This window comes from Crocuta crocuta, unplaced genomic scaffold, assembly GCF_008692635.1.
Source record: "Crocuta crocuta isolate KB4526 unplaced genomic scaffold, BGI_CrCroc_1.0 scaffold70, whole genome shotgun sequence".
NCBI classification, from domain to species: domain Eukaryota; kingdom Metazoa; phylum Chordata; class Mammalia; order Carnivora; family Hyaenidae; genus Crocuta; species Crocuta crocuta.
Window position 1 is genome coordinate 18,037,854 of NW_027528417.1, and position 24,711 is coordinate 18,062,564.

Here is a 24,711-nt window from a genome sequence, read left to right on the forward strand (position 1 = left end):
ATTCCACAGGAGCACTGCTTTCCTAGTTTGCCTGCTCTGGGAGCTGCAAGTCTTTTGGATGTCATGTGAATGTTACCTTGGTTCAGACTGTCATTGTTTCCTTTCTGAATTTCCGAAAATTCCTCAAAACTCACCTTCCTCCCCTCAGTCTGACCTTCCCCCAATTCATTCACTAGCTGGATGATCTAAAACTCATGCCTCATCATTGTGTTCTGGGGCCTTACCCTCTTCCTGGGTGCCTGTAACTCTCAGGATAAAGCCCACACACTTCCTGCCTGAGCTCCCAGAGCCTGGCCTTACGTTCTTCACCTCCTGCCCACTTCTCTAGTGCGTCTCCAACCTCTTCCTTCTGCTATGCCCTAATGCTCTGCTTGCAATTCCCCAAAGTGGATGTGCTTTTTCACCCTCTATTGCAGGCGAATGAGGTCCTGTTCAAATGCCTTTTCCTCTCTCCATCTAGTTGGCTTCTACTCTGGCTTCAAAACCTTCTTCAGAGACCTCTCTCATTCTCATCGTCCCTGGTGCATTGCTCTATCGTAGCACCAACCACCACATGGTACCACTGTGTTCTTCATCTGTAAGTGTCTCTATACTGGGAGCTTGTTATGGTAGGAAATATATCTTATGGGACTTTTCACCTCCAGACCTTAGGAGAACCCCTGCTCTAGAGTAAGTGATTGGCAAATGTGTGTTGAATGAAGAAATGAGTTCCCAGATGATGCATACGTGTATCATTTGGATGTACCTGGTTCTCCTTAACAATTTCTGAAGAAATGTTTTATTCAAATCTTTATAAAGATGAAAGTAGGCTTAGTGGAGAGGAACAAAACTATCAGGAAATAATACTATAAGGATAGTGTATTTAAAACTATACACATGAACACACACACATATATATACCACTGTACAGTAGACCTGGGATAGGCTACCAGACCTTCATTAGGGCCATTGGTAGAAATCCTAGCCACAAGTGGGTTAGAAATTGTCTTTCTGAGGCCGCTGGGAGCCTCCTCCTTTTCCTGTGCCTTCTCTTGTCGTTCTGTGTTGCCCTCAGATCTGCTGTCATTGATTCACTCTGAAAATATATCCTTAAATGTTTGGTAGAATTTACCAGTGATACTATCAGAGCCAGTAGTTTTCTTTGTGAGAAATAAACTCTATTTCTTTAGTAGATATAGGGTTATGTATTTCTTCAAGGATGAGCTTTGGTAGTTTGTGTCTTTCAAAGAAGCTGTGGAATTTACTGGCATAAAGTTGCTCACAGTATTCCTTCAGTATCCTTTTAATAACTGTAGAATCTATAGTGATGTCACATTTCTCATTCTAGATACTGGTAATTTGTGTCTCCTCTTTTTCCTTTTTTCCCCTGATGAGTCTGGTTAGAGATTTATCAATTTTATTAAAGAAACAGCTTCTGGTTTCATTTGTTTTTATGGTTTATTTTATTCATTTATACTGTGATCTTGATTATTTTCTTTCTCTGCTTGCTTTGGGTTTAATTTTCTTTGATTTTTTTTTTTTTAAGTGGGAGCCAAAGTCATTGATTTGAGAAATTTTTTTTCTAGTATTGTCGGCAGTACTATAAATTTCCCCCTAAGTGCTACTTTAACAGCATCCCATATATTTTAATAAGCTACAAATGTATGTATGTATGTATGTATTATATATGTATATATTTAGTTATTGCAAATAAGTCATAGACACCAGCTATTTGCTGGATATGGCCCTGGGCACTACAAAAACAGTCTCTGCCTTATGAAATTGATGGTCTGTCAGAGAAGCCAAGACAATAAGCAGATGAACAGTGATGAGTACACCGATGTAGGGAGTCCAGCCAACCATATGGGCCCTGCCCTATGCTGGCTATGTGGGTCCCTGGCAGATGGCTCAGCACCGGACATTAAAGCACTCATAAAATTGTAGACAGTGCCAATCTCTATCTACAGCTGCTCTCAGTTCAGGGTCTTGATCAGCTACACTTCCAGTATTCTAGCTATTTTTATGTCTGCTTCCTGTTTCCTAAGTCCCAGAAATGTAGGTGATAAAGGTTATCCTCTGCTATAAAATATCTCTACTATACCTTCTGCAAAATGGCTGCTATGAAATATCTGCTTTGACTTTGGTGTTTGCAACATGGGGAGAGTGGGATTATAAATTTTGGGTTTAGGAGAAGAGAGAATTCTTCTATCTGGAAGAGTGGCAGCAACTTGGGCTTACAGTTAGGCAGATCTGGGTTTTAATCTTGACTGCAGAATTTACTGACAGTGTGAACTTGGGTAAGCTGCTTAGCTGCTTTAAAGCTCTGTCCTGCCCTGTAACATGGGGATAAGAATGTCTACCAACTGATACAATTTTTTTGATAATTAAATAAGATAATGAATGCGATGTGGTTAGTGGTATCTGGTGCATTATGTAAGACACCACAAATGAACATGTTCTCATTCTTTCACACTTCCTTTATGGTACTTTATCTCCCACAACCAAGCATTTTCCTTCTCTGAAGCTAAAATTTCTCTTTTCACTGTGTCCTAGGGTTGCTGATTTATGTCCTAAGTCCCCCCCAGGGCACTTTCTCATTCCCATGTTACAGTCTTGGTAACTGAACCAGCCAACCGCAGTGATCTTTGAATCAGGGTCTCACTGCCAGCTGATTCCCTGAAACCCCCTGTCTGTTCGCTGCTTGAATGATCTTGGGCTTACTCCTCATAATAGTAATGAAAGCCTGGAGGCTAGTCTCTGAACATACTTCTCCCCTTAATCTTCCTTTTTCAAATTTGAACCCTTCTTGTCCTATCATTGTCTTTCCCTTTTAACCTTGTTCCTCCTCTAAGCTCACGGAGGTAGCAACATTTTAGAACCGTAAAAGCAGATGTCAATCTACATTTGATATAGGAGTGGTAGCCAGTACCTTCATTGAGAGAAGTTTGTTGGAGCAGAGAAAGTTTCTCCTTTATTTGATTACCTCCTGAATTTCCAGCGATCACCTTGATCTGTACCAAAGGCTACTCTGACATGTGTGGTGTCACTCATTCCTGAGGACAGAGGTAGCAGAGGCTCAGCCCTGAGGACAGCTTTGTTGAAGCAATATGTTCACTTATGTTGGTCCTCTAGTATAGGCCCTTTTAATGAGTAGTCAGTAAGGTGCAACTGCCTGTTCTATTTAAAATTTTTTTTTAATGTTTATTTATTTGAGAGAGAGAGAGAGAGAGAGAACAAGCAGATGAGGGGCAAAGAGAGAGAGGGAGACACAGAATCTGAAGCAAGCTTCAGGCTCTGTCAGCACAGAGCCTGATACAGGACTCGAACTCACGGACCTCGAGATCATGACCTCATGACCAAGATCAAAGTTTGACACTTAACTGACTGAGCCCTCCAGATCCCCCCTCCCTGCATGTTCTATTTTTAACAATCTAAAAATAAACTGGTTAGGCCTGATTGTTGCATGCAATTCTTTGGCAAACACTTCTGTGTGTCTGCAGCAAAGTTGCACGTCTCTGACTTCAGAAGGGCATGTCTCATGCCTTTGGGGTTAATATTTTGCCAAATGTAGCTGAATTTATAGTTTGATAACAGTGCCACCACTCGAGAGTCCTGCAGTGACCAGTGACAAGGCAGGTCTTAATACCCAGCAATTCTATCAACTAGATGTCTGTATTAGTTTTCTATTGTGATGTAACAAATTATCCCCAAATTTTATGGTTTAAGACAACAAACATTTATTATCTCACAGCTCATAGGAACCTAGGTGTGGTTTAGTTGGATGGTTCTGGCTTAGAGTCTCTTATGAAGCTGTAGTCAAACCATTAGCTGGGGCTGCAATCATCTTGAAGCTCAAACAGGGTTGGAGGATCAACTTCCAACTTCATGCACAGGATTGTTGACAAGTGTCCGTTCCTTGCTGGCTACTGGCTGGAAGCCTCAGTTTCTTGCCACATGGGCTTCTCCATAGCTGCTGGCTTTCCCCAGAGCAAATAGCCCCAGAAAAACCGAGAGAGCAATCAAGATGAAAGCTGTAGTGCTTTTCATAACCTAGTTTCACCAGATATACCATCACCTTTGCTGTATTCTATTGACACAGGAACTGACCCTGGAACAATGTGGGGAGAATAACATAGATGTAAATATCCTGAGGTGGGGATTGCTGGGCACCACTGAGGAGGCTTCTTATAACAGTGATCTAGACTGGGAAAAAAAAGATCTGTATCTGGTCCTGGGTTACCTAGCTCTCCTATTCCTTCCTTCCTTCCTTCATTCCTATTCATTCATTTACTCACACATTCAACAAATGGTTATAGAAACCCACAATCTCCAAGCACTGTTCTTGATGCTGAGGATCCATTAGAGAATGAGGACTGTTCCTGCCCTCAGGGATCTTCTAGTAAATTACAAAGAAGTATGCAAAGTGCTGTGATGGGGAAATTGAGGACTGTGGGAACATGTGTAGAAGGTCAAGAATGGGTTCTTGGAGGAAAGGACAAAGAGACAGTACAAATAGTGCCAGTGACTTAAAAGGTAAGTGGATGGGGAGGTGGTGTGGGAAATCAAGGTGGGGATCCAGATAGAAGTCAGGAATGCAGGGGTTTTAGTCAATGGGAGCTGAGTCTTCCACAGCCCAGGACTCAGAAACAGAATGCCAGTCTGGGAATCACGAGTAAGATCACAGTCAAGTCCCCTACGGGCCAGCAGGCTATTGAGGCAGGAAAGCAGTCACTAAAGAAGATAGGGGGCTTCAGAGGAAAGCTGAGGCATGGCTCTCGGAGCTGGAATAAAGGCCACATGGGAACCGGTTCTGGGAGTTTTGTGCTGTCCTCTAGGCATTGCCCTCCAGTCCCTAACCCTCTTGAGAGGACCAGCTTGGTGCTGGAGGTTTCATTGTGAACCAGGGCAGGAAGTTGGAAAGAATGTCACAGAGTGGCAAGATTTGTCTTTGGTGCTCATCACTCAGCATCTGTTCTGCCAGCTGGGCATTCTCTTTGTGCCTCTCCAAATTCCCAGGACCACCCCTCCTACCCTTATCTCTGTCTTTTCAACTGTCAGTGCCCTCAGGTTCTGCCCATTTCCCCACACATCCTGACTCTCTGCTGGCCCCCAGAAGAGAGCCCTGCCACAGACTTTATGGCTATGAATTGAGGATGCAAAATTTACTGTATCTGATTCTTTGGTACAAAAAACCCCCAAGTCTGTTATGGACAAGTAGAGGTTGGGTGTTGGCCAGCCTGATTACTTGTGACCATTGATTGGATTCATCACCTGAGGATGCAGTTTTTGCTACTGTAACTTGTTTGTCGCATCTGTGTTCAAGATGGTAGTTTCATAGTCTGTGTTAGGTCGGCTTGACCGTGCAGGAAAAAGTGGCTGCCTTGGTCATCTGGGAAATGGGTGCTGCCTCTCTGTCTCCCATCAGCCCACCTGCAGAACCTTCCCCACTGAGCCCAGGGGATGGATGGAACCAGGAGGAGGCAGCTCTCCCTTTTCCCTAAGAAGGCCCATATGACATCTCCAATTGCTCCTACTGCCACGACTGCCTGTTACGGGCTGTGCTTGCACCAGGTGCTCTGCTCTTCCCTCTGCGTCGTGACCTTGTGAATGCTCATGATGACCTGATGCCACAGAAGTGATGACAGGTGTTTACAGAAATCGTGTCGCTTCTCCAAGGTCACATAGCCATACATGGTGAAACCAGGACTGAAATCTGGCGTATTTGACTTCCAAACCTCTGCTGTTTAAGCTGGGTTCAAATAGCTGTGGTGTGGGTATATTTGCTTGTTCAAGGCTCTGAAGGGTCGTACCTTTGATATTGGAACCCAGTCCTCTACCCTCCCTGGTCACACTGTGCTCCCTTTTGGTTTTTTCTTCCTAAGTCTCTAAGTGCTTGTAGGTGCCTACCATCAGGGCTTCTCTTTCAGAAAAGGTCTGGTGGTGAGCAAAGTCTGGGATATCATCAAGAAATTGAAACCAAGAGAGAGTGGAAGGTGGCCAAAAATGAAATTCCAGGTTTCAAGCCCTCAGACCATGCAGGAAGGGTGAGGCAGAAAGTGCATTTGATGGTAAATGGACCTGAATTTCTTAAGACAGCAGCAAAAGCAACAATAGGTAACCTTTGTTGAGTACCTGTTATATACCAGGCCCCTTGCAAGCCAAGCACGCCATGTGTATGATATCATTTAATCCTTACAACAAACCTACGAGGTAGTTACCACTAAAATCCCCATTACACAGATGATGAACTGAAGCTCCTGGAGGTGATGTCACCTGGTCATATGGTGGCAGAGTTGGGAATTGGGCTCTGCTCTGTCTGGCTCCACAACCTAGGCTCTGAACCTCTGTATCATCCTGCTTTTATGTACTCCCATTGGTTTTCCAGATCATTTCGGAGCGCACCAAGCCCAGGATGCATGAGTTTCAGTCTGAGGTATTCATGATCATTGGTGGCTGCACGAAGGATGAACGGTTTGTGGCGGAGGTAACCTGCCTGGACCCCCTGAGGCGCAGCCGCCTGGAGGTGGCCAAGCTCCCCATGACAGAGCATGAGCTGGAGAGTGAGAATAAGAAGTGGGTGGAGTTTGCATGCGTGACATTAAAAAATGAGGTCTACATCTCAGGTAAGCAGGAGCCTCATGATGACAAAGCAAGTCCCAGTGGTGCTATGTAGTTTCCTGAGTGAGAGCCAGGCCGCCATCTTACAAGAATTTCTGTGAATGGCAATAGTCTAGCTCTGACTGGGTCAGCATATGGAAACCAGGAGCTCAGGGGGTCTTGGCTTGGAAAGCACATGATTACTTAATGGACACTAATCTGTGAGCAGTGTTATACTAGGATCTGGGGGAGCAGGCAGACAGGTCCAGTCCTTCATGGAAAAGGAAGAAGGAAAGTGATACTAGAGTTTATTTGGTGTTTGGTATAGGAGTAGGACACTAAGCTGGGTGCTGGGAATATAGTAATGAATAAAAATGTCTGCTCTATCAGAGAACTGTAGATGCTGGCGAGGTTGTGGAGAAACGGGCACCCTCCTACACTGTTGGTGTGGATGTAAACTGGTGCAGCCCCTCTGGAAAACAGTGTGGAGATTCCTCAAAAAATTAACAATAGAACTCCCCTATGACCCAGCAATAGCACTGCTGGGAATTTATCCAAGGGATACAGGAGTGCTGATGCATAGGGGTACATGGACCCCGATGTTCATAGCAACACTTTCAACAATAACCAAATCATGGAAACAGCCTAAATGTCCATCAACTGATAAATGGATCAAGAAGATGTGGTTTATCTATACAATGGAATACTACATGGCAATGAGAAAGAATGAAATCTGGCCATGTGTAGCAACATGGATGGACCTTGAGGGTGTTATGCTGAGTGAAATAAGTCAGGCAGAGAAGGACAGCTACCATATGTTTGCACATATAGGAGGATTAGGAGGAACTTAATGGAGGACCGTGGGGGAGAAGAAGGGGAAAAATAGTTGGGGAGAGGGAGGGAGGCAAACCATGAGAGACTCTTGAATGCTGAGAACAAACTGAGGATTGATGGGGGTGGGGGGGCAGTCAAAGGGGGTGATGAGCATGGAGGAGGGCACTTGTCGGGATGAGCACTGGGCGTTATATGTAAACCAACTTGATGATAAACTATTTAAAAAAAATAAAAAAATAAAAATGTCTGCTCTTCTCCCTAAACCTGAACCTCAGCTCAAATTTATTGTCATACTTTTAGATGCTTCACTGGAACATAGTACTTTTTCATTTCACACTTCTTTCTTTCTTTTTTTATTTTAGACAGAGATAGAAAGAGAGCAAGAGTAGGGGAGAAAGAGAGAGAGAGAGAGAGAGAGAGAGAATCCCAAGCACACTCCACATTCAGCAAGGAGCCCTTTGCAGGGCTTGATACCACAACCCTGGGATCACGACCTCAAGCTGAAATCAAGAGTCAGATGCTCAACTGACTGAGCTACCCTGGCACCCCTCATTTCTCTGAGTTATTGCTTAATTATTTACAGTTACACTATGCCTGACTCCCATTAGTCCTTAAGTTATATAAGAGTCAATACTGTATTGCCAGTACCTAGTACTGTGCCTGGCTACATAGTAAATTCTTAATAAATATTTATTAAATGACAAAGTCTGTACCATTTTAACAGCACAGTAGATGAATTTATAATTTGGTGGCATTTAATCATTTGCCTCGCATATCAACTCTGTAAGATAGGTGATTTTAATCTCCAGGTTACAAATGGAGAAAACGGAGGCTCTGAAAGATTATGGAATGTACCTAAAGACAGGTCATACCTTGGTAAATGACAGGCAGGGTTCCAACCCAGGTTATGTGAGTCTCATCCTCTTCCCATGACATCAAAAGTCACCAAGCTCTTCTGTGGGCCCCAAGGGAGGAGAAAAGCATCCCTTGTCCTCTCTTGGAAGATTTCTCTAATCTGAACTTGTTTGGGGAAGAACCCCTTCCCAGAACTGTTTTCCTCCGAAGTCAAGAGCAGGTCAGTTCTTCTCTGGGTATGTTAATACCATAGATTAGATTATAATTTTATTTTATCTTGTAGAAATATTTTTTTGATTGTTGTAGAAGATTCAAATAATACAGAGTGGAAAGTAGAATATGGCAGTTTCTCTGTGCTATTAAAATCCTATATGTTTTAACTTTTTTACAAAAATAAATTTATATTGGCTTAGAGTAAGTAATGCTAGTTGCTGTAACAAACACTAAATCTCAGTGAATTATGGAATAGTCTGTGGGCACTGGGGGGAGTGGACCTCCTTCACTCAGTCATTCAGGGACCTAGGCTTTTGCATCTTATGATGCTGCTGTTTTCCACAAGTGGTCTTCAAGGTTGATGCATTACAGGAAGAAGGAGACACTGAACGAGTTGAGAAGGCATACTTGCTCATAGCAGCCTCAGCCTGGACGTGAGGCATCAGTCTACTCACATTCTGTTGGCAAGAACTAGCCACGTGCCCCCACCCCTGCACTCCCAGCCCCCCAAGCAGTGGGCTAGGAAATGTAGTTGAGCTGTGTGCCCAGGAGGAAAAGACAGGTTTGGGAATCATAGTCAGTCTTTGTCACACACACCGTACGTGTTGTTCTATAACTTGTACCTCCCCTCACTTAGACTTGTTGTCTATTTAAAAGTGACACTGGGGGCGCTTGGGTGGCTCATTCGGTTGAGCATCTGACTTTTGGTTTTGGCTCAGGGCATGATCCCAGGCTCATGGGATTGAGCCCCTTGACATCTCTTTGCTGAGCATGGAGCCTGCGTAAGATTCGCTTTCTCTCCCTCCTGCTCCTCTCCCCAGCTTTCACATGCACTCTCTTTCTCTCTCTAAAATAAAATTTAAAAAATGACACAAGCAATACATGAAGCCATGCTTGTTATACACAGTTAACTTATACAGAGAAACTTATGCTTCAAATAACAGTCTCTTGGACATCATCACATGTTGACATAAGGGATCTGTCATGTGGATTAAGTGACCTAATACGTGTAAAGCACAGCACAATCCCAAGCACATAGGAGAGCTCAGCAGTGTTATTTGTTGTTATTGCTAGTATTCTTTCTACCAGCTTCTGGGAAGTCTTATTGAATGAATGAAATGCAGTTTTTTCAGCTTTTATTTTCCCCCTGAAAAAAATGCTGCAATGGCATTTAAATACTATATTTATGAACTTGTGCTGCTGTTTGGAGAGATTCCTGGAGGTGGTCATAAGATATCAACTTAGAATTTTTATAGATATTGCTAAATGGGTACCAATTTATAGTTCAACCAAAGTTGAATGACAAGGCCTATTTTCTTCATCCTTGCTGACATTTTTTATTATCAATTACATTTTTTATAGCCTAGAATGTTTATATTTACATTCTTAGATCATTAATGATGTTAGTATATTTTCATATATTTATTAGCTAACTTTATTTTTAAAAATTATCTATTCCTACCCTTTGTTTTTCTATTGGTTGTTTGTCTTTTTAGTAATTTTTTGGAGTTCTTATTATATATCCTTTGCTATTTGTATTGCAAAGTTTCTCTCGGACTATGGTTATCTTTGAACTTCGATTTACATTTTATATAGTAACTTTCTTTCCTATGTGAGTCTGCATTTTGTGTCATACTTAGAAAGCCCCTCCTCACCCCAAGATCATCAGCATCTCCTATATATACTCCAGTTACTTTTATACCATTTACTTTTGAATTTTATTTTAACTGTAATGTGAAAGAAGACTAACTTAATTTTTCCCTAAATAGTTGTTCTAATACCATGTATTTAATGATCCTCTGTCTTTCAGTCTGTTCCATACTCTTGTTTTTCATTGGTCAGTTTGTCTCATCTTATGCTGGTACCACATTGCTTTTATTATCATAGCTTTTTAATATATTTTGATATTTGCTAGCAAAAGCCTCCTTGTTTATTTTTTTCAAAAGTTTCTCAGACATTTTCCCAAATTTACTCATCCAAATGAAATTTAAATTTTTTTCAATGTTTTATTTATTTCTGAGAGAGAGAGATCGTGTAAGCAGGGGAAGGTCAGGGAGAGAGGGAGACACAGAATCTGAAGCAGGCTCCAGGCTCGGAGCTAGCTGTCAGCACAGAGCCCGACGCAGGGCTTGAACCCACTAACCTTGTGATCATGACCTGAGCAATAGTCAGAGGCTTAACCGACTGAGCCACCCAGGTGCCCCTCTTCCAAATGAAACTTAGAGTGATGTCTTCAAGTTCCCTGAAAAGTCCTGAAGGCACTGAATATATTGATGAGCTTGGGGAGGGTTGGCATCTCTATAATAACCTGTCCTCTCGTCTATGTCACCTATGCACATGTCGTGCTTCCCACTCAATCAGGTCTTCCTTTACATCTTGAAATAAAACTACATTTCTTTGAAAGCACATAGTTATTTTATAACTTTTGACACTACTTCAATGGGATCAATATCACACACAGTGTTTTGAACAGAGACCTCTAAAAGGCACACAACCCAAGGAAAAATGGTTAAACTATATGAACAGAAACTTCATAGAAGAGGAAGAAGCTCAGTCTTCCTCGCATCCAGGAAAAAACAGACTATGGTGTTATTTTTCTCCATCAGCCTCCACAAACCAAAAACACTGTTAATAAATGCTATGAGTGGGGTATAGGGAAAGGTCAACCAGGACATCTCTGGAAGGCTCTTTGGCGATACCTATAAAAATTCAAGGTGTGCATGCCTTTCCGTTAGATATCTCACTTCTGGGCTCTACCCTAGAGAAACATTTACCCAGGAAATAGAGCATCATCCCGTGATACACATTACCCCAGGAGTGCACATTTATAAGTCTGAGAAGTACATCTTTTTAAATTATTTATTTATTTGAGAGAGAGAGAGAGAGAGATCAGAAGAGGGGCAGATAGAGGGAAGGAGAGAGAGAATTCCAAGCAGGCTCTATGCTCTCAGTGCAGGGCTCAAAGTGGGTCTCAAACCCACGAACTGTGAGATCATGACCTGAGCTGAAATCCAGAGTTGGATGCTTAACTGATTGAGCCACCTAGGTGCCCCTGAAAAGTACGTGTTTTGCTTTAAGTAGTTGGTGATACTCTGTGCTGATGGGGAATAGAAACACAAACCTGTTAAAAAATTTTATTAAAGTCCCCCAAAAGTCAGTTCTCCTTTTTCTTGGTGTCTTTCCCTAACTGAATTATGTATTTTCTATTTATTAAGAGGGTTGTCTTGAAAAATATGTTTACCATCTCATTCTCATATTATCTATTGTGAGCATCTTATTCTTTTATAATAAAACTATTTAACAGTAGGACAAACCCCATTTAACGTTTTTTTATATAGATCGGAGATTTGAACCAAGACAATTTTGTAAGATTTCTTGGTGATTTTCCCAGGTTTATATTTGTCTAAATAAAGAAACAAGCAGAATTTAAGGTGCTTTCTAATTAGCCTGCTGGTCAAGGTACTACTATGCCCACGGCAGTTGTCCAACCTTACCTATCCTGCCTTACTTCCTGCCTCTTGGCTACACAGACCCTGAGTCCAGGCGGCCGCTGGCCCCCATCCACCCTGGTGGACTTGGGTGCCACTTTCCTGGAGACTTCTCTGGACCCAACTCACTCAGCCACCTCTTCTCTTCTCTGAACTCTCACAGCACAGATGTGACACATGGCACAGTCTGGTACACGATTCACCCCAGCCTCACACTGGTTTTCTCTATTCCCCTATGTTGGCTCGGTTTCTCATCCAGACCACTCACACCTTCACGATTTCTTTTGTTTGGGAGGGCGACTGGCCCAGGGATATAGCACTTAAGGACTATGGGAAATTATGGGAGAGGCTATATTTCTGACACATCTGGTGGTTTCTTTTCTTTTTTAAAGCTTATTTATTTTGAGTGTAGCAGGATTCTCACACAGAGTCGTGACACCGAGGCTTTTCTTTCCAGGAAGTAATTTTATTCCAGCCGGTGTTGCTCAGTAGGGTTCATACCCAAAGAACTGAACACCACGTGGCATGGCTTTTTATATATTTTTTACTTCTTTGTCTCCCCAAAATGGTAACACACAAACATGCAGTCTGATTAACGTGGTCTCATGTTACAAGGTCGTGAGGGATGTCGTCACATACAAGAATAGCAAGGTTGCCTTGAGATATTCTTTTTTATTTTTTTCTTTCTTTCTTAGGGAGGGGACCCTACCACAAGAGAGAGAAAGTGCAAGCAGGGGAGGGGCAGAAAGAGGGAAGGAGACACAAAAAGTGAAGCAGGCTCCAGGCTCTGAACTGTCAGCACAGAGCCCGACAAGGGGCTTGAACTCACGGACAGTGATATCACGACTTGAGGTGAAGTCAGATGCTTAACCAACTAAGTCACCAAGGCACTCTCACATCTGGTGGTTTCTTAAATGCTCTGTATCTCTTCTAGGTGGCAAAGAGACACAGCATGATGTTTGGAAATATAATTCTTCAATCAACAAATGGATTCAAATTGAGTATTTGAACATAGGCCGCTGGAGGCATAAGATGGTGGTTTTAGGTGGCAAAGTCTATGTGATTGGAGGTTTTGACGGCTTACAGAGGATCAACAATGTGGAGACCTATGATCCCTTCCATAACTGCTGGTCAGAGGTATAGCAGATTATTTCTATGAGTAATTTTGTATTATTACTTCAAAGTTTTAAAAAAAAGTATATGCCAGTGTAGGTTATGGCTTTCTGATCTCTCTGCTCCCACTGAGAACATTTTTGGGGTCTCCAAGCTTCCCTCTTAATAGGAGCCATTGCTACAGCATTGCTGATCAGGTCAGAGAAACAACTTCCTTCCAGATGGGGAAGCTCTGCGTGGGCACTTGTCTATCCTGGCAAGAACCCCAGGTGTAGAGGGGAGGCTTGGTTCTAATCTCAGTCCGCATGTCTTAGATTAGAGTCTGTCTCCCCAGATACCATCTGCCTATGTTGTTTCCACAGTGGGCATACAGGCCTCCCTTTGCCACACTGTTTACTGAGCCAGAGTCATTTGGTAGTGGCTAGAAGTTAGCCCTTGTAATCATGCTAGGTGAATAAGCCCTGGAGATCTGCCATACAACATTGTGCTTGCAGATAGCAATACTGCGTTTTATGTTTAAACATTTGTTAAGAAATTTCTTTTGTAGTTCATAAGTGTGATGATTGGGTCTTCATACCATCATGTGACATGTGCCTCCCTCAAACCTTGTTAAGACCCTGGCACATTACCTGTCTGATGTGAAAAAAAAAAAATTCTTAAGAGAGTAGATCTCATGTTAAATGTCCTTACAATAACAACCACAACAACAATAACAACAACAACAATAATAAAAGTAAAGCAGTCTCACTTCCTGTATTTCCAGGTTATTCTCAATTACAAATTTTCTTTCTCCTTATGAGACTATATGTCAGAGTATGTTCCAGTTTGGGGAGTGTAAAACATGGTCATCAGAGGCACAAGCAAAGGTAGCTAGGTCATCATGGCGTCTAGCCTAGACCTGTCAACCTGAAAACTGCTCTATAGCCCTTAATATTTATAGGAGTGTCCCTAGATCTTCTCAACTTGTAAGTGCCATGACATAGTTGCTCTATGACCCAAGAGGGCCATGTTAAAGGGCAAGAAGCTCTTGGAAGTCTCCTTGAGTACCCTGGTGTTCACAGGGTAGAAGCACAGGTCTGGCTAAATACCGAAATTTTCATGCTGCCCCAGAGTGGGAGTCTGCTTACCTATGGCCACCTTATCCCATATATTGCTTATATGCAATAAGGACAGTGGCACATCGTTGGCACTCAGTTAATATTTTTTGAATGAAGGAACACATGAATGGATAGAAATATGCATGTCTGAGAAAGTAGTTTCCTCTAATAGTGGCTAGTTTCATCTGTATAAACACTTTTTCCTATGTACACCTTCCCTCCCCTGGTAGCTGGACTCTGGGAGAAACAGGCTGGAAACATCCAACACTGGAACCTGTTCTAGCCTGTCGGAGCCTGCAGGGAGGGTGGGAAATGAGTGCTTTGACCTCGTGTTTCAAGGGGAGTCAAGCCCACAGACCTTGTGACTTCAGGCAAAGGACTCCCAGGCTTGTGTTCTCGAGCTCCTGGCCTGTGTCCTGTGAGCCAGTGCAGCAATCTGGGGGCAGTCTGGAGCTGTGTGACTGACAGCTTCTCCTGATGCCCTCTACCTTCACAGGCAGCACCCCTTCTTGTCCACGTCAGTTCCTTCGCAGCTACCAGCCATAAGAAGAAGCTCTATGTGATTGGGGGCGGGCCCAATGGGAAACTGGCCACAGACAAGACTCAGTGTTATGACCCTTCGACCAATAAATGGAGTTTAAAGTCGTCCATGCCGGTGGAGGCTAAATGCATCAATGCAGTCAGTTTCCGGGACCGCATCTATGTTGTTGGTAAGTAAATGAATGGCACCTTATTTATCTGAGGTCCCCCACCCATGCAGCCATGCAGGTAGATCAGATAAGGCCCTCCTGGGAACTCACATGGATTCCCGGGTGATGTGGGTGAGGTTGAAAAGGAAGAGAAGGGATTGGTCCAGGCCTTGCCGTACTGGACACAGAGACAGCTCATGTTCAGGGGACATACAAAATAGACTGACAGTAGGGCTCAGTGGAGGCGCCAGATGCTGCTACAGGAACAACGTGTGTTGTAAACATTCGCAAATGTATGAACATTGAAACTTACACAGTAAGTGACCAGTGAATGGTAGCTATCATTACTTCTTATTTTGTGTTCATGGGAATTTTACTCTTTCCATTTGCTTTGGGGCTCTGAAAAGATGCATTTAGCCACAAAGAAAGCCTGACTAGCCACACCACAGTTGGCATGTAATTGTTAAAGATGATGGATCTCAATACCAACTACTCATTAGAATCACCTGTGGAGCTTTTTACAAAAATATGCAATTATATCAGAATGAGAGGGAGGATGCATGTCTATAGTGGAAGGTGTTTCTTTTTATTTTTTTAAATGTTTTATTTATTTTTGAGAGAGAGAGAGAGAATACAAGCAGGGGAGAGGCAGAGAGAGAGGGAGACACAGAATCCAAAGCAGGCACGAGGCCCTGAGCTGTCACCACAGAACCTGACGCAGAGCTTGAACTCGTGAACCTCAAGATCGTTACCTGAGCTGAAGTCGGATGCTTAACAGAATGAGCCACCCAAGCGCCCCCACAGTGCAAGGTGTTTCTAATGTGCAGGTGATTTTCGTGTGCAGCCAAGGACTGAGAATTACTGATTAAGGAGATGCCAAAGATATGTAACTTCAGCAAACCAGAGCCAATCAGAGAAGGCTTCCCGGAGGCAGAATACAGGAACAGATTAAGGAAAAACCCCTTCTCTCTCTTGCTTCAGGTTTCCAGTGTGTTATGGTCAGCCTCATGACTTCAAAGCTCATCTTCAGATGGGTAAAGGGCTGGCGTCCCAGGTCATGCTCAGTCTACAAATAGATGCCACCACCTCTAGTCACTGCCATGTACTGATAACTTCTGTACAGGCCTTCTGCAGGTGCTTTATGAGCATGATCCTTTTGATGTCGTATAACCACTGCGGTCTCAGTGCATATGGTTTCAATAAAAATGTGGCAGAGCTGGGGTCATGAGCTGAATGCACCAGCTGTACCAGGTGGTATTTCAGGGAGCAGTCTTAGGGTACATTTTGGCACCACGTGAAGACAATCGTCCTTGAGATCCTGATTAGTGCCTGACAGCAGAGTTTAAGGGGCTTTGTGAAGTGTTTCCAGCATGAGACGTGCTTTTCCTAGTATCCATTTGAGCTTTCTGGAGAGCCACGAATCTCCTCTTTCCATTGGCAAGAGGGTAGATTTGATCTAGCAGAAGTAGAATTTTTGTGGTTAAAGGGGAAAAAAACCAGAAAAACAGTGAGATGCCCACCGTGTTTCCCTTCCTCTTCAGGAGGGGCCATGAGAGCGCTTTACGCCTACAGTCCCCTGGAAGACAGCTGGTGCCTGGTGACCCAGCTCAGCCACGAGAGGGCCAGCTGCGGCATCGCGCCCTGCAACAACCGCCTCTACATCACTGGGGGGCGGGACGAAAAGAACGAGGTCATCGCCACGGTGCTGTGCTGGGACCCGGAGGCCCAGAAACTGACGGAGGAGTGCGTCCTGCCCCGGGGGGTCTCGCACCATGGCAGCGTCACCATCAGGAAGTCTTACACACACATCCGGAGGATCGTGCCCGGAGCCGTGTCGGTGTGACTGCGGACGGCGAGGGGCGCTGGACGGGGCCCCGGGAGACCTCCCTCCTCACCTGTCTCCTGGGTTCGTCCCGCTTCAGACAGCAGGCTGGGCTTGAGCTACAGGCCATACACCTGGGTTCCCCGCGGCTCCACATGGGGGCTCCTTTTGGAAGTCACACCTTCAGGACACCAGCCAGGAATGTTTGTGCGACCTACCTCAGGAGGGAAGAAGAGTAATCTGTAACATTCAGGACACACTTGTCCCATGCCAGGTTATGTGCCAAGCACTTTTGTGTACCAATTCATTTAGCCATCACAATGACCTGGTCACTGGACATTATCACTTCTGTTTTACAGGTGAGAAAACTGAGTTTCAGGGAGGCCAAGTGCTTTGCCCCCGGTCACCCAGGTTATAAGTAGGAAGCCAAGAGGCTAACCTCAGGTCTTTTCAATGTCAAGGTCAGTGCTGATTCTGGCTGCCTATTTCCAAGTAGGAAACAACAAACTAAAATGGGCTCAGTTTTTGTTCTGACAAGTTTGCTAAAGGATTCACTCAGCAAGGCAGGGAAATAGTTTTTTGTTTTTTGTTTTTTCTTATATTTAAACCATATGGCATCCTTGGTGTTAGAGCCTTGGGCTCCTTGTTAAGAGTGTTTCAAATGTTGCATCTGACAGGACCGGGAGATGGGTCTGGGGTGACCTATATGCTTTGAAAGAGATAAAAGACTTCTCACCCATCAAAACCTCTATTTTTTCATGATCACCGAGGTGCATTTTGGACTAGAACTGTTATTGCCAGACAGAATTGTACCTTCAGCACCGTCCAGTGCCCTGGACTCTTCATGTCCGACACTTGTATTGCAATGTTGAAAAGAGTTTTCCAGAGACTCAGAATACTGTTGTTTTGTTTTCTTTTGTTTTGTTTTGTTGTGTCTTTAATGTAAGCACCCCTACACTGCTGGCCACCGCAAGAATGGCTGACTCTTCTTGACAGTATATTTTCTACTTTTTAGACTGTGATTTGAGTCCATGTCCCTGAGCCCCACCTTCCTGGAACCTTAGTTTTCAGGATCCTTTTAAGCCCTACTATTCGGTTTTTGGTTCAGTTGGGCACAGTTTTGACTCAAGGAATGGAGTCTGTCCTTCACTCTGATAGAGCTTTCAAATGAGCTCACTGGAAATTCATTCTAATCCCCAAGTTGGGGAAACAGATTAAGAGATCCTGTTTCATGTGCTGTACTTAAAAAGCAACAACAATGATAGCAACATAGTAACTGCATTACCCAATGTGTTTTATTTTCATCATATGATTTCAAATCTCTTTAACAGAGTTTTATTTCATGTCAGATGCAGCATATTGTGCTTGTACTTCTGGAACAGTTTGGGAAGTAGAGATATTAGAGTTTATAGTGAGTTGAGTTTTCATAGAAAAGTTATGGTTAGAAGAAGCCAAAGTTCAAAGCTGATAAAGAAAAAAGGACTCGGAACATTACACATGAGATTTCTGTGTATGCTTAGATCATTGGGGATAAATATAAACCCATGTTGGTGTGTGAAAAGCTCTGTGCCTTAGAATCAGGTGTGACAGTTCAGCTCCCTGCTACAAACGATAAGATAAGAAAATACAAACATATCTAGGGACATTTAGAACACATTATAGTAAGTGATGTACTTACTCCTGAGCACTAATAACCTTAACAAAGCTTTCAACAGAAACAATTTAATCTAGTTCAATTTAGCAAACATCCAAAGAGTTCTTTCTGTTTGTCAAGCCTTGGGGACACCAATGAGTAAGATAACCACTCCCTGAAACATTCAGCAAACAGATAAACAGGCCACAAGTCAACATTATAATTTTTCTTTTGATCCAGTTAGAGAAAAATGATATGTCTGCAAAGTTATGAGGTTACATCCATGTCTTTATTGCCCTCTCAGTGGTCTTCTTGGGAAGCTGTACTCTTAGATCAATGATGTGGCCATTGCTTACATATTTGACTTCCTTTGAGATCGTCTTCAGAAACCATTTATGAGCTGTAGGAGGAATCATTTTCCAAAGGTGATTTTAGGGAAGAACTTCCATAAAGGCTATCAATGACAACATCAGTGGCATTTGCAGAGAGATCCCCTCAGAAAAAGAATGCTCCTTGTCATGGAGGACTTTTGATAAGAGCAATTGACAAATTTTGTGCCCATCAGTGGATCAGCCCTACTCAGGGAAAGTAAGAATTCAGGATCTCTGTGTTATAAATCTGCTTCTAATTGCAGGACCCAAGTTTCAAGACTAGTTCAGAATACATAAATGAAGTCAAGGAAAGGATTCTATGTCATTTAAAAAAAATGTTTATTTATTTTTGAGACAGAGAGAGATAGAGCATGGGTGGGGTAGGGGCAGAGAAAGAGGGAGACACAGAATCCGAAGCAGGCTCCAGGCTCTGAACTGTCAGCACAGAGCCTGATGTGGGGCTCGAACCCATAAACCATGAGATCGTGACCTGAGCCAAAGTCAGATGCTTAACCCACTGAGCCACACAGGTGCCCCAGATTCTATGTAATTTTAATGTCACCAGATATGCAAGTGAACTGTAAAATCTCAGATGCCTGGCCCTCAAGAGAGATCTTCAATAATGACATAGGTTGGCAGACAGGTACACCTGTTAAGACAACACAGAATCCTGCAGTTAAGGCTGCCAGCCAGTAGTTTTAAGGAGAGAAGAGTTCAACCAATTCAAGGAAAGTTTATAAGCATATCAGGATTTAAGCTTCTAGGCACTAGCCAGGGATGGAAGCTCTTAAAATCTAATTTCCATTTACAGATAAACAGTGAATCAGAAGTCTAGTTTGTGTAATTGTCGTACCCATACCACCATCAGGGGGATGAGGCAGGTTGGTGCCAGATGAGCTGGAGGCAAAGGGCTCTGGGACTGATGCAGGGCATGTGGGACATCCTGGTGTAGCCGACTGGATCTTGAAACCGGTCATGTGAATGAGCAGAGCACCCCTGGCCGGGAGGAAAAGGAGGAGGTAGGAGGAGGTAGAAGAGGTCAGGTTTAAGGATACAGGTCTAGAAAGTGTTATCATGGTCCCTAGAGTTTGTGAGCATGACTCCATTCTCAAGAAGGGTAAGGGGAGAATAAGGAACAGGGGTTTCGGGGAAGTGGGTTCCAGGAGAAGAGAGGCATAAATGAGAGCAGGACTGGCAGCCAGCCCCACTTGTTGGGGGGCCTCTGAGCTGCTTGGCAGGGTCTCCTATTTTATTGCATTTAGAATGAGGCCCAGAGGCTCTGCTGGGCTGGAAATTGTAGGAGAGGTTAAGGGACCCAAGTTCCCACACTGATCTGAAATGGGCGGGGAGCTAAGCTCACCTGAATATCAACAGATACATGTTCTTATCTTAGCGTTCCCCACATTCTGCAATCAGTGGCTTCAGGAAACACATAGACACTCACACACTCACATATTGCCCTTGAACTCCAACTAAGCTCTCAGGGAAATACAAATGTCATTTGCTTGAAGCTGTGAAAGTATAGCTTTGCTATTTATAAAAGCACTTGAGGTACTCTTGTTATTTATGTATCCTATTTGATTTTGAAAAAGAAAAGTACTCGTTAGAATTTTCAAAGTGGGCAATTGCCACTGGAATTTCTTACGTAAGTTTCTAACTTGGGGGTGCAAAATCGTTTTTTCCCTTAATATCTGATTTGAGTGTTGTATTAGATCTCATAATCTGAAGAGTCAACCTTCATGGAAATCCACAAATATCTCAAATATGGCTATTGCAAAACCAGTTTTGGCAGGCTGAATTTTCATATTTATAGGTAAAAATAGCAACATTTAGTTGACTAAGTCCTTCAAGCATTTGGGTTATATGAATCTGTATTTTTTTAATGATCAAACTAAGGATATTGTTTATACATAAGTATACAAATAAAGTTTGTATTTATTTAAAAATGTGTGTGGAATGGATCAGATTATGTTATATACAATCAATATGTGAATTTTTTTGCTTGTTTTGACTGATATGAATTAGTGGTATCAGACTAGAAATTAATTTAGGAGGTGGATATTTAAAACATTTCAGTTGGTTCAAGAGGGTTTCGATAAAATCATAGGGTAGAATTGATTTGAGGTAGTCTATGGGTAGAATGGCAAAGATTAGACGGCTTTTCCCTCCTTAAAGTCTTGTTGCCTCTTTGAGCATGCTTTTTACCAACCCACCTGCAAACTCTATGACTCTTGTTTTGCCTGCCTTACCCCTTCTTACCAGAGCCCCCTTCTAGGCTTCTGATTTCTGCTCTGACTCTCAATCCTGCCTTCACCAATGTCACTGTGTTGTTTCTGGAGCCTTAACCAACTGTGTGTCTCAAATCAGGGCATGTGGAACTTGGCATAAGAGACAGTGAGCTGTAGTTTTCAGCCACTGGAGAATTTGTCATCAATTCAGTTTCTTTGGGATTACAATACAAAGATCCTCTATCACTGAAAAGGAGAATCTGAGGTTTTAAAGAAAGGTGGGGTCACATGAATAGCTTTATAGAATTCCTCGTGGGCCTACCGGGAAATAGAGGTGCTGGCTCCTCTGCTCTGGGGACCCTGGGTGGAAAACCTTGGGAAGCATAGCCCCATCTCACCGGTGGGAAGTGTTCTGGAGTTAATCCTGGGCAATAGATCTGACAACCAGTGCACCAGCTGTGAGTTGAAATGGGGTTTTGACCTTAAGCTCACTGCCGAGCCCTCCAGTCCCCCTGCTGGATCGAAGTGAGTGGTAATCTGATGCCTGGGCAGCCTGGCCAGGGCCTGGCATGCACCCGGCTCTCCTTGGCCCCTCTCCCGGCTCTTGGCGCTCTCTGTTGGTGTGCGGCATCCTCTGGGCCAGCCCCCTTTTCACTGGAGATGTGGCCTTCATATAGGATCTCAGTTCTCCCTTGCCTTCTATGGCTCATGTCCCATCGTCTGTCCCCTCGGTGCTAGGGACTGATTTGGGTCAGGTCCCATCCACTCCCAAGCTGCCCAGTATCAGCCTGCCTGATTATCAGTCACTCTGGTTTCCACTTCCATATTTGTTTCTAACACCTAGGGATCCTCCTTTCCTTCTTGCGTGCTCTGATGGCTCCTTCGTTGTGGTTCCTGCATGGCGGGCTACCTAGACACCCATACCTGCCCCATCCGGTCATCCATCTGGTCCCTAACCTGCTGTGTCCCCTGGGGTCTCCACGCATAGAAACCTCATTATCCTTCTTGTGTTGTTGACCTGTAGCTGTCCCAGCACCAAAGCGTCACTAAGGGTCTCCTGATTTCTGAAGTTTGGAGAAAGAGCAAAAGAAGATATGAGACTTCCTGGCTACATATTAAGGCTTGTGAGTAAGGAAACTTTCCTTTTCCCTTAGTAAAACTAACCCGGTTCCTCCAAGTTTGGCAGTGGATGGAGAAACTCCCTGTGGGGACAGAGAATTGGATCTCTTAGCCCCAACTGTTGTCCTTACAAGGAAAGCATCCTATACATGGCTCTGAATTTCCTAAAGGAAATCGCAGACCAGGCTGGAACAGTGGAATATGACTTCACCGACAACTTAGAGATGATACCAGGAAATAAGCACAAGAAGGGGCAACGCTCTGGATAATGAGGATGCCAGAATTCAGCTGTCCTTGAGAAGCAGTGTTATCCTTAGGAGCGGTGTGTGTGTGTGTGTGTGTGTGTGTGTGTATGTGTGTGTGTGTGCGCGCGTGTGTGCGCGCGTGTGTGTACGTGTTGTCAATGATAAAGCTGGACATAGTTAAAGTGGAAAAAACAGGTTTTATCCAGTAACTACTGACAGTAGAGAAGGAGCTGAGCCCCATTCTGATTTGTGCACAGCTGAGTAAGTGCTTTAAAGGGAAGATTGAGAAGGGGGAGGGGATGGGGAGCTGGTGGGCACTGAAGTAGAGGCCAGGATGTGAAACATTACAAGGCGTTGGTCAGTGAATGTGATGAGCCCTGTTGTGTCTGCTGGCTGGCGGTGTTGAACTTAGGGTTCTATCTTCCTACAGACACAGGCAGACAGAGGCTGTACTTCCTGATAGTTACATTCAAAGGATGCCTTATCAGGTCCTTGAGAATGACACTTCTGGGCTGTAAGAGATACATACATATACATCTCAAAGGGACAGAGAAAGGGTTTACAATCCTAAACCCTTTTAGTAAATGCTCTAAGAAAGGGAGGTCAGGGAGCTATCATCAGGTGTTGGTTAGAACAGATGGTTAAATTCTTTTGACAGTCTTGAGCTTTTCCGGGCAGAAACACAAAAGGAGGGCTGTCTGTTCTTAGGCAGCCATGCTGGGGTTGAGCAAGTCTGTTAGTGCAGGAGTTTAAATGGAATGTTCACGCAGAGAATTTTTGCCATTTTTAGTGACCCAGGTATATTTGCTTCATGAAACAGATACAATTAAAGGAATAGGTGTGCCCACCACTCATACTGCTGGTGGGGATATTTTAAAAGGGGGCTGTTCATTTTCTACAACTTAACACAAGCCCACTGTGAGGCCAGGAGTGCCCAAATCTCTCCTTTTAGAATATTCTAAAGACAACTAAAGAGAAAAATAATGCTAAAAGTTTTTTCAGTGTATATAAGCCAGAGTGGTGTTCTCAGACTTTTTGGACTATGTCCCACAGTTTCAAAGAGGAAACATTTTTAATATTTTCTACTCTATTTTTAAGTTTTATTTATTTATTTTGAGAGAGAGAGAGAGAGAGAGGAGCTCAAGCAGGCGTCATGCTGTTAGTGCAGAGCCTGACATGGGGCTCAACCCCATGAACTGTGATATCATGACCTGAGCCGAAATCAAGGGGCAGATACTCAACCAGCTGAGCCACGCAGGTGCCCCTCTGTTCCATTTTTTAAAGTTTTATTTATTTATTTTGAGAGAGAGAGAAAGAGGGAGCAGGGGAAGGGCAAAGAGAGGGAGAGAATCCCAAGCAGGCTCTGTGCTGTCATTGCAAGCCCAATACGGGGCTTGAATTCACAAACCATGAGATCATGACCTGAGCTGAAATCAAGAGTCAGATGCTTAACTGACTGAGCCACCCAGGCGCCCCTATTCTATTGTCTCTTAAAATGCTGTTCACAACTTATTAAGGTAATTTCATCATCTACGCGTGAGGCGCAAGTCACAACAAGCCACATCTGAAAAATACAAGGTGTCTGGGCATAAACCTAGACAAAGACAGGGCAGGGGCGAGGGAAGAGGAGGTTGGCAAACCCTTGGTTTAACACTTAACAGCAGATACCAGAGGGAAAAATCTTGAGTGCACAGAGAAACCCAGGAGACAGACATTTGCAGGTAATAGTCTATTCTTTTGTAACAAAAAGATAGTCATGGAAACATCTATTGTGTAATTTCCCAGAAACATGGCACACAGCCAGAAATAGTCAAAGAGACCGGGACAGTGACAAAACCAGTCTAGGAAGGAATGCTGGAGTTTTTCATTATCAAAGTACATCCTGGTAGAATGTTGCATTCCCAGAAAATGTCACCCTAGAAACCTGGAGGAAAACAATACGTTAGGCTTTGTTCTGGCTGAATCATAAATAGACATCGATGGAGGAAGTAATGGGGTTGGTCTTTGCGAAACAATGCAGGAAATGTTTTTTGAGCACCTACTATGTGCCAGGCACAATTCTAGGCACTACGTTCCACATCCACAAATAAAACAAAGCTGCTCCTCTCAAGAGCTATGGTTCTAGTGAAGAAAGACAGGCCACAACCAAACAAGTATATAAATATGCCAAGTAGTGATAAATGCTAGAAAAGCAGGGTAAAGGGTATACATGCTACTTTAAACAGGGTTAGCAGATGTACATTCTGAGAGAGACAGTTATGTAGGAATTTGAGTGAAGAGAAACAGTGAGGCCTGTGAATATTTGGAGGAAGCGTGTTCCAAACAGAGGGAACAGCCGGTGCAAAGGCTGAGTCAGGAGGCTCAGTGTCTACAAGGAACAGTAAAAAGTCTGTGTGGTTCGAATGAATTCTGAGTGATGATAAGGAGT

General features: G+C 43.6%; 1 protein-coding gene and 1 non-coding gene across 2 annotated transcripts in view; both read left to right on the plus strand.

The window, feature by feature from the left end:
- The window catches only part of KLHL6 (kelch like family member 6), a 59,478-nt gene extending 38,901 nt beyond the window's left edge, over nucleotides 1-20,577 (plus strand). Inside the window, exons 4-7 of the mRNA XM_077754487.1 lie at nucleotides 6,365-6,602; nucleotides 12,901-13,103; nucleotides 14,673-14,886; nucleotides 16,407-20,577. Of these exons, the coding sequence (XP_077610613.1) occupies nucleotides 6,365-6,602; nucleotides 12,901-13,103; nucleotides 14,673-14,886; nucleotides 16,407-16,708 (957 nt within the window). The 3' untranslated portion in view covers nucleotides 16,709-20,577. The remainder of the gene's footprint in view (nucleotides 1-6,364; nucleotides 6,603-12,900; nucleotides 13,104-14,672; nucleotides 14,887-16,406) is intronic.
- On the plus strand, nucleotides 13,615-13,718 carry LOC144223788 (small nucleolar RNA U13). Its single transcript, XR_013332830.1, has one exon. It is a non-coding gene; the product is annotated as a small nucleolar RNA U13 (small nucleolar RNA).
- Nucleotides 20,578-24,711: the final 4,134 nt, after the last annotated feature.